This window comes from Alternaria ventricosa (assembly GCF_023758065.1).
Source record: "Alternaria ventricosa strain BMP 2768 chromosome Unknown scaffold_6, whole genome shotgun sequence".
Taxonomy (NCBI): Eukaryota; Fungi; Ascomycota; class Dothideomycetes; order Pleosporales; family Pleosporaceae; genus Alternaria; species Alternaria ventricosa.
Genome location: NW_026055686.1, coordinates 1855210 through 1872749, shown reverse-complemented (window position 1 = coordinate 1872749; position 17540 = coordinate 1855210). Strand labels below are relative to the sequence as shown.

General features: G+C 52.7%; 6 protein-coding genes across 6 annotated transcripts; 4 read left to right on the top strand and 2 right to left on the bottom strand.

Annotated features, from left to right (window-relative positions):
• Positions 1–1013: 1013 nt before the first annotated feature.
• On the top strand, positions 1014–1665 carry J4E93_004714 (uncharacterized protein; the record flags this gene model as incomplete). Its single annotated transcript, XM_049342641.1, has 3 exons — positions 1014–1273; positions 1342–1469; positions 1520–1665. The coding sequence occupies 3 exons, from the start codon at positions 1014–1016 to the stop codon at positions 1663–1665; spliced, it is 534 nt and encodes a 177-aa protein (XP_049200793.1).
• A 3920-nt stretch (positions 1666–5585) lies between these two features.
• On the top strand, positions 5586–6578 carry J4E93_004713 (uncharacterized protein; the record flags this gene model as incomplete). Its single annotated transcript, XM_049342640.1, has 1 exon — positions 5586–6578. One exon carries the CDS (start codon positions 5586–5588, stop codon positions 6576–6578), a length of 993 nt encoding a protein of 330 aa, XP_049200792.1.
• Positions 6579–8532: 1954 nt separating this feature from the next.
• J4E93_004712 (uncharacterized protein) lies at positions 8533–9645 on the top strand (the record flags this gene model as incomplete). Its single annotated transcript, XM_049342639.1, has 4 exons — positions 8533–8876; positions 8924–9332; positions 9385–9420; positions 9469–9645. 4 exons carry the CDS (start codon positions 8533–8535, stop codon positions 9643–9645), a joined length of 966 nt encoding a protein of 321 aa, XP_049200791.1.
• Positions 9646–10108: 463 nt separating this feature from the next.
• Positions 10109–11987, bottom strand: J4E93_004711 (uncharacterized protein; the record flags this gene model as incomplete). Its single annotated transcript, XM_049342638.1, has 6 exons — positions 10109–10579; positions 10646–10981; positions 11034–11053; positions 11116–11546; positions 11600–11740; positions 11794–11987. The coding sequence occupies 6 exons, from the start codon at positions 11985–11987 to the stop codon at positions 10109–10111; spliced, it is 1593 nt and encodes a 530-aa protein (XP_049200790.1).
• A 2782-nt stretch (positions 11988–14769) lies between these two features.
• J4E93_004710 (uncharacterized protein) lies at positions 14770–15769 on the top strand (the record flags this gene model as incomplete). Its single annotated transcript, XM_049342637.1, has 3 exons — positions 14770–14983; positions 15057–15335; positions 15474–15769. The coding sequence occupies 3 exons, from the start codon at positions 14770–14772 to the stop codon at positions 15767–15769; spliced, it is 789 nt and encodes a 262-aa protein (XP_049200789.1).
• A 490-nt stretch (positions 15770–16259) lies between these two features.
• Positions 16260–17356, bottom strand: J4E93_004709 (uncharacterized protein; the record flags this gene model as incomplete). Its single annotated transcript, XM_049342636.1, has 2 exons — positions 16260–16838; positions 16895–17356. The coding sequence occupies 2 exons, from the start codon at positions 17354–17356 to the stop codon at positions 16260–16262; spliced, it is 1041 nt and encodes a 346-aa protein (XP_049200788.1).
• Positions 17357–17540: the final 184 nt, after the last annotated feature.

Genomic DNA, 17540 nt, shown 5'->3' with positions numbered 1-17540 from the left:
AGCAATGCGCGGCGTCTGGCAGGGCGGGCTGGGCTGGGTGTAAGGGATGCTATGTACAATGGGCGCAAAAGCAACTCGGACGGCATGCGGTCGCCGCGGAGGAGGAGGCGTGTGGTGAATTAGACCCGGCGTGCTATGGGGGGCATAGGACGAGGACCCTGAGCGGTGGATGAAACGCGGTCAGGGCGGGCAAGGCAAGTAACAAGAGGCAGCAGCACCGGACATGCAACTCGCAAAAGCGCAATCAGTGGTCGCTTGGCGGAAAATTCGCAGGAGGCGGCTTGGGGTGTGAGGCTGGTGGTTGTTCCTGTGTCACTGCGGCTGTGGTCAATGTTCGAGGAGTGGACTGCATGTTGCAGACGGCGCTAGCCGCTTTGGTGCACGCTGATTGCGATGTACAGGCAGATGGCCGGCAGCAGCATCGGCGCCTTGGGACCCCTTGAGCTTATTTTAGCCCTCTAAGAGAGCCGGCATTAGTATGCCATTATGCACTTGTTCTGCGCTGCCGGTGCGCATGCGGCTAGCTGGTGGGTTGTGAAGACGTTACACAAGATATTATACGTCCAGCGCACACACGAGATATTTCCCTCAGCATCCTCGGTACATGGCAGGCTATTCCTGGAGCATAACGCACTGCAGGCCGTCTGCAGGCCGATGAAAGTCAGCGCGCCGGGCGGGGAAGGCTGTTCGTTTCAAGGTTCATGGGTGTCGCTAGCGCTTTCGGAGAGTCTTGGCATTTGAGATCTCGACAGTCGCGACTTCCATCAGGTGAGGCTGTTGTTCGTGGTTGGAAGGCACGCCCGTCGTCACTGCCGTCCCACAAGTCTCACTCGCTCTCACCTACTCTTACTCTACCTAGGTAGCTCCGCCGCTTTTACTAGCAGGACCGAGCTCGCGCACCTCCCGAAGAACCTGCGCGTATCCAACAAAGACCACCACAACTCACCGACCGCGTCTATACCGTTGCCTACCGTCGTTTACCAGCCTACCACATACCCTTGCATCCCTTCGCCATGGAAGGAGAGGGAGAACACGCGCCGCCCCAGAGGCAGGAGCCACCCGTCTTCAAGGCCCCGAGGCTGGTATCGCGCCCGAAGCCCCCGGTGCAGCAAGAGGAGGAGATGGGCTCTGAGATCAAACTGGGCGACTTTGAAGACGTCCACGCCCTCTCCGTCTCCGAAGCGCGCGCCGTCGTCACAGCCGTCCACGAGGCCCGGAAGAAGAAGGACCCCGAGAACAACCCTCTGCGCGATAGGATATACAACGACAGCATGTGAGTCGCCTCGAGAAGACGCGACACATGGGAAGCGTCAAGGACAGAGCCAGGACTGACTGCAGCAGAACCATCACACAGTTCCTCGACTACCTAGACAACTTCGCCCGCTACAAGGAGGAAGACAGTCTGCACTCGATCGCTGCCCTCTTCGATGCGCACCCCGAGATCTCCGTTGTCGAGAAGGCGCTGCTTGGTAATACACGAATTGGAAGGGAGTGGATGTGGTGCTGACGAGCATGCTAGGAACGCTTACCCCGGACACCGCAGAAGAGGCCACCACCCTCATCCCCTCGTTGAACATGGACGAGGACGAGCTCCAGTTGATCCTGGACGAGCTGAACAAAATGCGTGAGTTGGAAAAGTTGAATAAGATGGTCACGGGCCCATAAAGCTGACTTCTCGGACAGAGGATCGGCTTCGATAGTACACTCCTGGATTCCTGTACCGTTGCATGCACCTCTTGGATGACGCCTCGAGAGAACTGGATAACATGGCGAAAGCGGCCCTTGAACACACCAGGATTGTTCCACCTTTGCTTCCAGGCGGCTCTTAAGCTGTTTCAGTTCATTCGACCAACTATAGCAAGCACATCAGTCTGGGGAGTATCGGTGTTTGACCTGAGATTGCATCACCCATGGTTCGACAGTGACAGCCCAAGGTTGGTAATAAGGGCAAGTGTGGAAGGACTTAGATTGGGCATTTTGAGCCTCACTTGGAACGAAGAGCAATCATGTGCGACACTCAGCCCGACACTGTTTTGCTGCTTATGGCTTCTCATCAATACATTCAACTTTCGTTCGATCCAGAATGACAAGATGCCGCCACTCTTTGGTACATTGTCACGTCGAAACATTATTCCTCCACGCCTCAAGTTGACCTGCTAACAACGATACCAAGCGGGATTACAGGTATCATGGCCTGGTACGTCTCTCCAAATACTACCAAACATTGTGTATGCAGCCCTCTTCGGAGTTCAGCTACACCATACTGCGGAGTTGCACTGTGAACAGTCTACAACACTAGCATTTGCTTCTTTTGTATAATCTTTCATACCGTCCACAGCACTCGATTCAGAATTCGAGCACCCACAACGACAACTCCAAAACTTCTCAATTTCACCATGAAAACAGTCCACTTCTCTACGGCCGCTTGTAAATGCATCGCCATGCGCGCATCCAGGCGCAGACTGCAAAGACTCCATGCATTGAGTCTAGCCTACCCCCGCCACCAGACTGTCCCGTCCCTCACAGCCGAATGGACAGTAGACAGCGTTGTTACAAACTGCCATACACGTGGATGCCCTTACGCAGCTTCTGACCCTGTCATAAAGTATAGCCTTCCAATAAGCGTCCTTGCAATCGGCATTATCGCCGCTATCGAACCGGCAACTGGCGTCCGTCTAGCTGCGTTCCTCGCAGTCATCATCCTTATTGTGGGATAAGACTGTTCTGTCTGCGGCTGCAAGGCTGGAGTTGTACGTGCTGGTATTGTAGCCAACGTCGAGAGGACACAAAGATTATGTAAACTCAACGTATCATGATGATATTTTAGGTATACATTGCTCTTTAATTTTGACTACCATCGTAAGCGTTGACTCTTTGCAATTCCATATAGCCTCATCAGTCAAGATCTCCTTGGCTACCGTGGTTGAGTATGGAGACGACCATTCCGACGAACAGCCCTAGCAAACCACCGTTATCGACTTACCAACCCACTAATGTACACACCTAGAGTATCCCGCGAAGACTTGAAGCTTGAGTGCGAAGCCCGGAAGACCAACCTAGATCTTTGCGTTCACTCACCATCTCATGACTTTCACTCCGTGTGAAGTGAAAACCACTGTGACCTCGAAGTACGCGGTCGTCCATGCACAGCGCAAACTCACTGCTGCATGCAAGCAACAAGCAGGAGCCAAGATCTCGATACTTGCCACTAACGCTCCCCTCAATCTATATAACGACTCGGTCTCTGAGCCTCACCAAGCGTTCACTCTCTTTAGCCTCCTCAACCCCTAAACCAGCAAACGACTTTCATCCATCAACCATCAACCATCACACCACCCAACCCTCAACCCATAACCCATCCACAATGCCAGGCTTCACATCCTTCTACCTCAGAGGCCGCATGGCCAACGCCACCGCACCCCAAACCGACTTCGCCTACGACTCCGAACCCGATCTCGAAACCCTAGCATCAAAGAAACATCGTCTCCAGCTGCAGAAACGGCTTGCCCGCCAAGTAACAAACATCTACGGCACCGTCATGACACGCTCTGACGCCAACCAAACTCTAACTCTGCTTAAAGCTGTGAAGTCGCATATCGATGCCCAGGTGGAGACGTTCCATTGCTTGGGGTTGATGTCGTTGATTGAGCGGACAAAAGCTATTCAGTTGTTTGTGAAGAGGAGTCAGGATATTTATCGAGATGGGTCGCGCGCGGTGCAGAAGTTTAGTTCGGCGCAGGGGCCTGTTGGGGATGTTGCGGAGGGGCTTGGGGTGTTGGGCAAATATCAGCTTGGGAAGCATGGGGAGGTGGAGATGTGGGATGTGGAGTGCATGGTCGTGATTTATCAGAGGAGGATTTTGAAGCCGTTGAAAGAGGTGGTTAAGGAGATTGAGAATGTGGTTAGGAGGGAGGAGGGGTGGACGGATGCTTAGGAAGCGACATCGTACGGCTTAAAGGAGTTGGCGGCGAAAAGGTGGCAGTGTGTTTTCCCGAGGTTCTCTCTGGTGTTGTGGTACATCTCCATGTAGGCTTGTATCCTCCAGAGCTTCAGCCGTTCTCCTGGAGCAAGCATCACGATGATGTTTGCCTCATACATGAAGTTGGCACGTCACGGTATGCAATGTTATGTCATGAAATCTTGCTTACATATCACCGCGCCTTGCTTGCCGCCGACTTCCACATGACTTGGCTGTTCGCTACTCTCCTGTCCTATCATTTGCCTTCTCCGATTCCGTCATGCGCGGCGGAATCCACTTCGTGTAACCCAAGACTTCCACCGAGTTTCGTGTCACCCTCTGCCAAGGTCTTCTCCGGTGCAGCCCACAATAAAACCTGTACTTTGGTGGGCTTTGCGCGGAACCATGCATCTCAATAAACGCGAGGAAGCTTGCTAGTCTCTCACTGATATTTGAATGACGCTGCTCGAAACTGCATCGTATGATGAAATCTGTTTGATCCAACACTACAAGGAAGTTGCGTGATGCATCTTATAGCCCTGGTGAATGGCTACGAGCTACCTAGTTACCTGTGTGGTCATATATTCGATTAAATCAGCCACGAAGTAACCGAATATCTCTCTTTTATTGTGCAGAGCTGTCATCATAAGAATCGCAGCTTCTACTGTCAGCCTTTTAGCGTGGCGTGTGACGAAATTTTGCAGCTTTGGAAGCCGTGTAACATTGCATGACGGGGATCTAAGCGCCTTGTTACTGCCCCTTGAATTCGTCCGGCTCCTCGTCGCATTGCGTTCGGCTACATCGCCCAAAGTATCTCCTTTAGTCTGCGCGTTCCAAGGTTGCGCCAATCTAAAAAGATTCCAACTCAAATACCCCCTGCTACCACCACGTTCCAAGCTCTCTTTAACGAGCGATGCCACAACGACATGTGTCCCCGTACCGGTGGTATAGTGATAGCACCACTACTACTACTAAGCCTATCCGAGCCCGTGATTATCGGTGGTATATACCCACTGTTCTCGTTGGCGGGCTCTGTTTGACGGCACTATTCACATACATTAACGTCGCCATTAGTGGGTTTGACCTAGTTTTGGAGACAACATTTGAACCCAACGCGACCATCGCTCAGCGGTCGCAAGATGGCTGGCCATCCTGGAACATCCTCACCAACAAGTATGTGACATCCGAATGCAAAGTTGAGAAGTCTTACACACGCCCAACTCACACTTGACCCCACTTGTCTTACCTACAAATCTGACCTTATTCCCGTGCGTACAGGATACGCCCTAAATGCATGCCCGCCCACCTCTCTAGATACGATTCCTTCTTCACGAACCAGACGGCTCTTTTGTACACACTCACAGCTGTCTGGACAGAGCAAGAAACGCACATGACTTCCTTGCTGTCGTTGACATACCAGAACAACATCCTTGAAGACTGCTCTGTCGTCTCGATCGGCGTTGAGTTTGAAGAGGTGGATGAAACAACTGACCACATATTCTATGATGAATGGAACACTGCAGTCCGAACTCATGTCTCATGCCAAATCCAGAGTCCACTAAGAACCGTCTTTTTTAATCTGACGCAAACGTACAACTCCATTTCATCATCGACATTGCCCTCGCGGATGAAGGGTCGCTCATCCGACAGTGAATTCCTCACCCACGACAAGCAGACGCGTGCCAGTCTGTGGTGGGGTGAGTCACTTATGTCCAACTACTGGGGTTACTTCACCTGGTCCATGCAACAGTATCGCAAGAAAAAAACCGACGCGGGGGAACTGCGCATCAAGAAGGGTGAAATGCATCTCACTCCTACCGAGTTGGCGGATGATCTCGCATACATCAACTTCTTCACCCCAGACTATTGCTTCACCGTGGCCGGGGAGAATGGCACAGGTTCCAAATATATCCGGCCCGGCAGGGGTGACGAGGACTCGACTACTCTGGGTGAGCTCAACAGGCGACGCGTCTATCCCGATATATGGGTGCCAGTAGATACACTGGCCAAGGCCACCTACTCTACTGTCCTCGCAGACTTGGGACAGACCGAGACACCAAATATTTTGAACAACGAGACGGCACTCGAGTACTTTACGGCAAACTTCACCACTGTGCACAAGTATCTGTCGACGGATCGGTTCGGCCCGGAGCACGTTCCCTTCGACGCTAAGCGCTCAAGCAGTGAACCTCTGCGCGTCGTCCCCTCCGTCATCACAACGCCATACACATGCCAGGTGCCGCAGTACAAGCCCATGGGCGAACTTGTTCTTTCGATCATCATCGCCGACTTGGTGCTCCTGCAGGCGGCGTGGCAGCTGTTCAAAGCCTGGGTATGGACAGTAACCAATTCATATGATACGGCCGAGCAGGGGCATACTTTTCCAAACCCATTATCTGTCGATTCAACTCTGCACACCAGCGACTCCGGCATAAGAGCGTCAATGCGTAGGTATAACTCTCAACGCGTGCCGGATGCTCCAGGGAGACCTGCTTCGTCCGACATTGTGCTACAGCCATCAGACAACATCCCTCTGACAACGCTTGTCGGTCAAGAACACGGTCCGCCTGTCTCTCAGCACGCGGCGGATGCCACAACCAGCCCTGGTCATGGGCCGTAAGAGTTAGAAGCGAGAGGCGGATGAGAGTGGTGCCAAACGATGACTAGTCGTAGTATCGCGGAAGCAGCATGAAGATGCGATCGTAAAGAGTATAGGGGGCTGTATAGTGATCCGTGGTAGATGACGTGACGAGTGAAGCGTTCGCAGGGAAAGGAAGCGACGTTCATGGTGGATTTTGTGCTAAGCATCTCATCTTCCTCGCACGGGGTGCTTTTGTTGTCCCCGAGTAGATATGTAGGTGAATATGATATCGTATCCATGCGCTGCGCCAACTGTTTGCTCTTGCTGGAGAAGCTCAAGCACCGCGAAGCCGCCCAATGATGACGTGTTTGGTGGGGCCGAGACCGAATTTGGTTAGGAGTAGAGTGAGGCCTGCTGCGCACCTGGGCAGCTGTTGTGCAACTTCAAACATCACATCACATCGTGCCGCCCGCCACGCCCCATCAACTGGTGTCTACGCCGTGTGTCGGTTTCCGGAAGCTGCATCGGCCTGCAACATCCTTCCCGGTCGCAGGGCCGTGCCGTGCCGGCTTACCCATGCTACGATGATCTGTTGGATGGCGCGACCGCGTCTCCACCTGGAAGGCTCACCAGATCTTTTTGATGTCGCTTCCGGATGCCTGGTCTAGCTAGAAAACGACTTCTACCATACAGGTCTCTCGGATACGATGGTGACAAAGTCTGCCGCTGAGTGCTGCTGATGTCAGAAGCCACCCCCAATGTTGGTGGAGTCGACTTCAGCAATCACGGTCCATTACAAGAGCAAGGGATGCGCCACTTATCTCGTCGATACGATTATTCTTACGCCTGAAACCTTGAGAGGCCTAACTTGATTTAGTGAACAGGTTCAGAACAGGACGATGCGGACTCCCAGCCTGGGGGACTGTTCCACTGCTCTGCACGGTAGTAGTTCTTATCTCGCTACGCAACCAATGCGATTGTGATTGTGGAACGATCTGCAGCAGGCGACGATGTTGATGTGCTGGAGCGACGTAGAAGCTCGAATGCCACCGCAGTAATGGTCTCAGCCCCGGTGTCGGCCAAGAAACTTGGAGCCGTGTACACACCTGGTTGTCTACAGGTCCTCTGAGTCAGCCTGGTATGATCAGATCCTGGGAACCTACAGGATAAAGCGCCAGAGGACGCACCACATGCTCTCCAGAGTTACCTGGGGCTGATCATGTCGTCCTTATCTCAAGGCTTTTCTAATATGTCTCAACAGCTGCTGCTCTCTACCCAGTCAATGCCTCTCGTGGCTCTCATCGTGATCTCCCTTCTTACTTACCTGCTAATATGGGTCTTCTATGCCAGAAATATACACCCGCTAGCCAAACACCCCGGGCCATTCTTTGCTTCGATCACGCGGTTCTGGCACATCTTCGATGTTGCACGAGGAAACTCGGAGGAGACACAACGAAGGCTTCATGAGCGATTTGGTATGAAGCTACTGCCCTACTCGCCAAGCTTTTCGCGGTATTGACCAGCATAGGACCCATCGTTCGGATAGCCCCGAATGAGGTTGCGATAGCGGACCCTGAAGCAATCAAGACCATATATGCAACACATACAGGGTTCACCAAGGTACGCAAATGATTCTGAGAGGCGTCACTGATGCTGACGTCGTACAGACCGACTTCTACCTCCCATTCCGATCAACCTGGTCAAGATACCCAGATGCCTTTACGAACCTCGACGAGCTTCAACACGCCGAGAGGCGCAGGATCGTGAACTCTCTCTATTCCATGTCCAATATACTGCGGATGGAGGAAAGTGTCGACAAATGTGTACAGATGCTTGTCGACAAGCTAAGCGAGGGTGCAACGAAAGGCAGTACGCTTGACATGTCGACTTGGGTTCAATGGTAAGACATTATACAGTAAACCTCATATATGCGAGAACTGACTTGGAATCTAGGTACGCCTTCGACGTCATTGGACAACTATTCTTTAGTCGCATGTTTGGCTTCATGAAGAATGCTCATGACTATGGCGGCTACATCCACTCCTTGGACCTGTTGATCCCGTTCATCGCCGTTGCCTGCGCTTCACCAGCGTACTTACGACCAATTGTACTTATCAGCGGCGCATTGATACCACATGTATTCAAGGCTCTAAAAGCTCTGAAACACATCGAAGAGGCATCCGAAGCATGCGTCACGGAGCGGAAACGGCGCATCGAGCGCGGCAAAGCCGATGACTGCGAAGATATGCTACAAAGCTTCTTCAACATCATGCACCAAAAGGGTACCGACAAGGATTTTGGCATGACTGAGATAAAGGCTGAAGTTTATGGAGCTTTGTGGGTTCTTCTTTACCGTATGTCATCGGCGCACTAACGCTCCCTAGCATTGCCGGCTCCGATACCACCGCAGCAGCCATCACCGCTATTCTCTACTATCTGATGCGCACCCCGTCCGCTTACGCCAAGCTCACTGCCGAGATAGACGAAGCTGCGCAAGCCGGACTACTCAGCCCGATTATCCAGTACCATGAGGCAGTGGGACTACGATACCTGATGGCTTGTTGTAAGGAGGGTATGCGACTTCACCCAAGCGTGGGTATGACACTGCCACGTCACGTGCCCAAAAGTGGATGCGTGATCGCTGGCGAATGGTTTCCTCCCGGCACTCGAGTCGGCATGAACGCCGCGGTGGTACAACGCGATAAGAGCATCTTCGGCGATGATGCGGATGAGTTTGTACCTGAACGATGGCTTGGTTCAGATGCTGCAAGAATAGAGAGGTATATGTTGCAGGTACTGTGTCCTATACCGCTTCAATACTTCGAAGTACTGACACACATCGTAGTTTGGTGGTGGATCGCGAACATGTATTGGAAAGAACGTGAGTGGAAGCTTACAGCTGCATTAAGCGTTGCTAACGATAGTATAGATTTCGCTGTGCGAGATGTACAAGGTGATACCTCAACTCCTACGCGAGTTTTGTCTTGAACTTTCGGAGCCGGAGAAGGAGTGGGAAACGCACAATTATTGGTTTAACAAGCCAACCAAGGTGTATACTACTGTTCAGCGCAGGAAGCCAGAGCGGAAGCTTATCAGCCCGAACTGAGTTCGGCCCCTTCGTATGAAGGCATTAGTTTTATGATCTTAAAACTTCGCAAGTGATGAGTTAGCTAAGATTCAAGGAACTGGTTACTTGGGATGGAAGGGCGTGTACCTATGGCCAGGTGGTGAGTTAGTGCTCACGTGACAAAGGCGAAGCGAGCCTCGGCAATGACGCGGGTCTCGCAACACACCCGATTCACCAACATCGCCATCGACCCACGCAAGGGTCTTGACATGCAGCGCTGATTCTTAACGTTCATTCTATCGATGTCTATGTGTCTATCGCAATAGTTCCTTCTCTCTTCCTCGTCGCAATGGCCCTGTCGGCCCTGTTGCATCTCTCTCATGCTCAGGGGAAACCCCAAAGCCCGTTCAAGCTAGCGCCCTTGTTGTGCAGACATCGAAATTCGCCCTCAATGCCCCTGGACTTCGTGCTCGAACCTGAAGTCATCCTTCCTTCGAAGCTACTACAAGACCACCTCAACGATTGGGCCAACATAGGTCTTCCTGCCTCTTACAAAATACCAGATGACGGCAAAGATCACGGTTCCTCCAAATGTAACCGAACTGAAGTTCATCGACTGTGCATTGACCTCAACGGAACCTGGCCAGAACGAGAAGAACCACATCACGAACAGGTAGATGCAAGCAAAGACGTTGTTGGCTACGCCCAGCACACCAGGGACTCTCCAAGGACCCCATTGCAATGTCTCCGGTCCAACCATTGCGGCGCGCGAGTTGTACGGGCTGATGCCCTTGAGACGACGCCAGAGGAGAAGGACGCATACAATGAAGTACGAAGCATAGAGGCCGCCGATACTGAGGTTAACGATATTGCTGAAAGCGACGAAAGAGCCCAGAGCGATGAACGACAGGAGCACGCTGACGGCAGCTGTGATGAGGATCGTGTTGACGGGGATCAAAGTCGCAGGATTGAGCTAATTCCAGTGTCAGCTCCTACAAACTTCGATTCGCTTTACAAGGAGATATCGAGAGGGTCATACCTTGGTGACTTGTGTTGAGAATGGTACGGCTCTGTCTCTTGCAAAGGACCACATCTGCCGCGAGGTTGCGGCCATGAGACCTACCAGACAGCAAACGCCAAGGAACCACATGATCAATGCCATGGCCATAGCCCCACCCGGAGATCCAGTACCTTTCAAGAACACGTAAAGGTAAGCATACCCGAGAGTGACCGAGTTCTCCAAGACATCGTTCAGGTCCCCCAGGCAGAAGAGGTATGCGACCATCATAGCAAGTCCAAGTGCACCGTTGAGGAACACGCTAATCTGGATGGCTCGCGGCACTACCTTGGATGCGTTCTTGACTTCTTCAGCCATCTACACGCATGTCAGCTCCTTGGATTTCGGCCAATTCGGGCGAATAACATACATGAACACATGAGTCGACACCTGCGAGGAAGGATCAGTTCTTTTTCTTATTTTCGGCGAATCTGGCATGACATCACACTCACCGACAAGCGCAAATATCGATGATGGTAGCCCCACCATGAAAGACAAGCCCTGGGTTGACCACCCACCCGTGTTGACGAATGTGATGAAGATTGATGCATCGCTATGAGGAGCGAGATATACGAGAGGAATCAGGATCGCAAAAAATCCCAGGATATGCAATATCAAAATCACACCCTCGAAATGCGCGAGGGTCTTACTTCCGACAGTGTTGATGACGACGGCAAACGCGGTGACTGACCAGCCAAGCAGCATGGCTTGGTACGGCTTGGGAGAGTAGTCCTCGTGTAGGATCAGAATCACGCTCTGCAGTATGGTACCAGCTAGGTATGCCGATGATGCAGTGGTTGCTTGCCAGCCTATCAGCGTTACCCATCCAGTGATATAGCTGAGGAACTTTCTGGACGACGGCGGAGCTAACATTGCGACCCAACTGCAAACCCATCAGTAAGGAATAGCTGTCGATGTACAAGACTTTCTACTTACTGATACTGTCCACCTGCAGTTGGGGCCATCGAAGACAACTCAGATAGGACCGTGTAGGTGGAGATCGAACCAATCCAGATAAGGAGATACCCCCAGAATACACCGGCAGGGCCACCATTCAAGAGACTTGGCGTAGAAACTCTGCGGTGCTGTCAACAAAGTACCTGAGCATACTATCCAGGAATTGAACATACGACAGGATACCCTCCCAAGTCACCAGGACGGTACAGGAAAACCCCAAGATCTGCATGAACCCGAATGTTCGCTTCAGTTGCGGCTTCTTACCCAGACGGATGAGATCTCTCTCATCTCTCGTGTAGCTATCATGATCGCCGTCTTCGATGGCGGAACTGACTGCTTCTGCTTTCGTTCGGTTGCCGAGCTCCATGGTGGGAGTAAGGTATGTCGAAGAGAAAATCGACAGCAAGAAATCGCGACGGACACTTCGCTGGGTGCGAGGAAGATAAAAAGTAATTGCAAGCTCTTCAACCCGCACTTGAGCAGCCTCGCGTTTAGATGTCGGTTATGCACGGATTCATCCAGATTGTTTCGCTAAGCGCATCGAGCAGGTAACATGCGGTGCCGCAACTTTTGTCGCACAGCATGCCGCGCGGGGATCTTGATAGCAGGGTCTACATGATGCCCCGAAACTTCGTCACCGTACGCAACTCAACGATATACTGACGAGACACTCTATTTCTCCATTGCGCGTACAAACCGCGGGCACTTTCAACCCCCTCGAAGGCATGCTGTCCACTGCGCGATCTGTCGCCGACTTCCCTATCTCCCCCAACTCAACAATCTCACTCTCCCCTCAATCCGGAGATCCTTACTCAATACGCTTCCTGTAGGATCCGGGTGGAAGTGACCCAGTTGCCGCGGATATTACCGTCCCGAGCGTTATCAACGTTGGCTAAGCCTCAAGCGTGTGGATCAGCCGCTGTGGTCGCACAAACACCCACGACATCAACAGGTCCTTGATCCCTACCTTCCTTTTTTTCTCGCGCAACTGCATGTCGACAAGGTGTTCATGCGCGCTACCTTTCCTCTGATTGGTGACTCAATGTGATGCGTCTGCGCGGGTGCGGCACGGATCGTCTAAGCGACCTATTACACCGTTCCAAACGTCTTAATGCTTGTAACGCGTTCCGAAAGCTTGTCTCGCTGGCTATTACCAGATAAGTAATCAGCCTGTATCCTTGACGTCTTACGCGTCGTGCAACATGCAGGTCAGTGAAAGAAGCCGAAGACTCGTATGTGTGCGTGGGGGTGGTGCCAGCTAACTGGTGAGCATTAAAAATCCTACGAGGGGGGAGAGTTGGAAATGAGTGTACCAGTATGTTATGTTGTTGCTTTGGCCTTGAGATGTCCGTGAGCACCATGTGAGTACAGAGTGTTGGAACGAGGCACAGATAACGAAACGGGGGAGTTGTCCTCTTCGAATTGGGCTATATCCAGGTGTGCACGCTGCTCGAATGGTAGTACCATCTCAGTCACTGCTAGAAGCGGGACTCCACCATGCTTTCTGAACGCAAGGCTATGGATGCTGGCAAACGTCCTGCCTTCCACGATGGTCATGCAGCACCATTAATCCAGATACTCGCCTGGCTATTCCTCGCTTTCTCCACACTAGCTGTTATAGCGCAATTTGCGACGAAGAAAGCCATGTCTAGGCGACTGGTAGCCGCGGACTTTGTTCTCCTAGCGGCTCTAGTGAGTATCTCGAGGACGAGGCAAGACACAGACACACTGATGAGTCTCCCCCTAGATTTTGTCGGCGGGACAAACCGCGACACTTCTCAGTCCTGCTGGTCAGGCTATCGGTAACGTACAAGCTGGCCTTACGAAAGATCAGATTGATGGAGCCTGGAAGGTAAAGCAGACAACCCTTTTAAAACGCGGCGCTGAATAGATCAGGCTTTATTTAGCAACGAGATCCTCAGCGTCCTTACGATCGTTGCCGCCAAAGGCTCGCTAATCGTCTCTTTGACGTTGGTGACGCCTGTTGTTAGTCATCAGAGGATGATGTATGCCACTGGTGTTGTGACGCTGCTTTGGGGATTCAGTGCCGTTTTCCTCATTGCCTTCCAGTGTCCGTCACCACGAAGATGGGATATAACCAACCCAGAGTGCATGGATCTTGTAAGTTCAGCCGATGATACTGCCGGTTCTACGACTTTAAATGACGGATCTAGCGCGCCGTACGAACCTACAATGCCGTCATGAACATTGTAACCGACCTTGCCCTAGCCATCGTACCTACATTGATGGTAATACCGCTGCAAATCACATCCGAGAAACGCCTTACTCTCATCACAGGCTTCTGGTCGCGCATAGTGTAAGTATAGTGTCAACAACATTGATCCTGCATTAACACAAGAGGTACCACAGCGTCGTGTTTGCCTCAGCCGCCCAAATCGGATACATACACACCCTACCACTACCCAGCGACCTCCTCCATTCGATATGGCGTATCGTCGTTTGCGGCCAGATAGTGCAAGTGACTAGTATCATGACTGCGACGATTCCCTTCCTGAAGCCTTTCATGATGAGTCTCGACTCGGGTCTACTTAGCGCAAACCAAGCGTGTGTTACGACGACATCCGGCTTTACCTCCACAGGGCATACGGGCCAATTGTCGAGCTACATCAAGATTACTAGTCAGAATGGCCGTACTCCATCTTCTACGAAAGGAAATAAGGATGCCGATATCTGGGTGCGGAAGGAGGTTGTAGTGAAAAGAGAGCCGAGTATCGAGTTACGTGATATGGGAAAGAGCAGATGACATCGAAACGCCGACGAGGATTCATGTGTCGTACCCATCTTCAGCTTCGGCGTTGAATCCGATGTTCCGCTGCGAGCAATCCCAGAGCCTCATTCTCTCTCGACTGCGTCAAACTATGCGTCGCCCCGGGCCACTCTCTTTTGCGCGCAAGGCGCACCTTCCATTCACCTTCACTCATACGTGACGCACGAGCGTTCCACAAGATCCACCTACCTAGGCAGCGCTTTCCCCACGCGCAAACGCTCGTCCAAGCGGTGACGTACCGTCATCACCGCGCTCTCACCTCCTCGATCAAAAAGCTCCTTCCACCGTGCCTCCGCCATCCACCTTCCTTCTTCCCTTCCATCCCCCACCAACTCAACCCAACCACTGCTCACTCAAAATCATGCGCTTCTTCACCACCATTTTCCTCCTACTCGTCAGCCTCGCCGCTCTCGCAAGCGCGGGCGGCGATAAGAAAGACAGCACGAGGAACTTCAGGGATGTCGTCAAAGACTGCGTTGTCGCGTGCCACTACGGTCCTCACTGCGCGCACTATTGCGAGTGCAAGGTGTACAAGCTTATAGACAACAAGACTATCAAGTGTAACAATGATCACTGTATGTGAAACAGCGGATACCCTGCGACAGGCATGGGGTGGGAGTTGGGATATCTTGCTAATGCAAAGTACAGCGTGCAAGACTGCTCCTGCGGGCTGTGAGAAGTACGAGCTCAGTGGCAAGGTTCGTCGAGATGAAGACACTTCTGCGGCCGTTGAACAAGCTTCGTCCGCGACTGTTGAGGAGGCTTCGTCGGAGACTGCTGCTCAGGTCGATCCTGGAACCATCAATTACAACCAAGACGCTCCCGAGGACTTTGTGCAGACTGCTGATGTCAACGGCGACGACAACACCTGCGCAACACAGGGCTGCTCCGAGGCTTTGCCATATTGCCTCAAGGCGTGCGGCTTTGGTCCCCATTGCGAGGGTTACTGCGCCTGCATGTTGCACTCAAACCCAAAGTCAATTTGTCGCCAACAAGGTACGTGATAACATTCTCTAGCTCAGCGAGAGCTTCATTCCAATTCTATCTATACTAACTCTACCACAGGCTGCGTCGAGGCTCCTCAAGACTGCGATCAATGGGAGCTCACCGACCACGACATTGCTCTTGCTGGCCCTGAGACTGCCGACTATGAGCAAGTCGCTGCCGCTGCCAACGCTCGCGAGGGAAGCGACGACGACGATGTCAACAGCGAGCACTGCAAAGCTTGCCGCGATGCTGGGTACGAATGTAGCAAGAAGTGCGGCGCTGACGATATGATCTGCAAGGCTCTGTGTCTGTGCGCGAGCACTGCTGAAGATAACTGCGGCAAGTGCAAGTCCGTCGACTGTCCACGCACTTAAGAGTGAAGGATCGTGGAGCGTCGATGTGAGCGATAATGGTAATTCTGACCACGATGTTGGAAGCTGGATGAGACTGCGGGGCTTCGGGTCCACGTCCGAAACTGGAGGCGGTTCCTGGTCTTCCTCTCCCAAAAAGGCTCACGATCTTCGTAGATCTGGAATCTAATGACACTCTTCCTTCTTGGTCATCATCTTGTTTCACATGCGTGATGGGTAAAACTGCGCGGTAGTGCTAGAACTACCCGTAATAGTCGTTGTGATCGCAGGCAAGCTAATCCGTCTTGGAGTAGTTAGAAGAGCTGAGCCCGAGTGTGGAGTCGCATCTCGATGTGTGAGGTCGATGCAACATGCCGATCTTTCACTTGATGGGCTTCCTCGCGTAGACGACAGTCCCGGGTAAGTACGCGTGAGTCCGGTAACTCTTTAGCTCCTTCCGCATCTGCGCTAAATGCAGTTGAGCTCGTGCAACAGACCACTGCGTCATGTCAGCTTAATCCACCACACCAACCTCAGCAATACTCACACCGCCAACCTGCGTCAACAACCTCAACATAAAACCCTCAACCCCATCCATCAACCTCAACTGATTCCACCTCCCAATATTCTTCAACTTCTTATCCGTCGGCCACCCATTCATCGGCCACTTATACTCCATGACCGTCACATCCACAAACCCGGCTCGCCGTATCCTCTCAGCGCTCTCTTCCCAAATCGTAAACGTCTTGCCAAACCGATCCCCCATCTCCACGACTACTTTTCCCCAGGTATGGTAGAAGTGGTCTGGGCCCATTGACCCATCATCGGATGTAGGACATACGGAATGCTCCACGATTTCTATCCAGCCGCCTGGTTTGGTGTGCTTGTAGGCTTGCTGAAAGAAGAAGTCCCAGTCGGGGATGCAGCCGAAGAGCTCGCGGATGTGGATGAAGTCGAAGTGGTTGGGCGGGAAGGTCCATTCGAGCGAGACGTCGTCGATTTCGAAGTGGCAGTTTGGCGGGACCCATTCGGGTTGGATGGGGGAGAGGTCGGTTCCTGTTACTGTTGCTGAGGGGTATTGGTCTGCCATGTCCTAGACGTGTCCATATTAGCCTGCGTCGGAGGAGTCTTTGATATTGGGGAGCGTACAATTGCCCATATGCCGGTTCCTGTGCCGCAATCTAATATTGTCTGCGGATTGACCAGCGGCGCAAGATGCAGCTTCTGATCGAGCGTCAGGAGGTACATGTGGTGCGCGAAGTCCAGTATTTCCTTGGCCAGCTCATCGTTCGGTCCCCAGTATGCGCCGTCGCGGTATGCGTGGTACTGCCGTCCATTCTCCATGCGGTGGTGGAGGATGGACGAGGCTAGCGAATCGGTCTCGTCGCCAAGGAGGCTGCCGCTGTCGAAGGCTGAGTCGGACGAGAAGCCAAGGCCATCGTCGTCGTCTACGGGGGAAGCTTCGGAGTCTTGTGACGCTGCGTGGTGTACGGGGGCGTGTTGTTGTGGGTACGAGCTGGAGGAAGGCGCGTCGTCTCCTAGATGCACGGCGCTATCCTGCTGGTGCAAGCCGATGCCCTCGAAAGGCTTCGGGGAAGATGAAGACGCCATGGTGCTGTCGTGTGAGTGCGCGGCGGGGAGGAGTGGGAGATATCGACGCGACGCCCGGAAACGACGGGTTACATATTGGAGAGTTGGAGCCGATGCACTGGGAAGTTGCTGGACGCTGGCCCGCCGCTGACTCTCGTTTGGAGGCCTCTGTCAATGGGCGAGGGGTCTCTGACAAAGTGGAGCA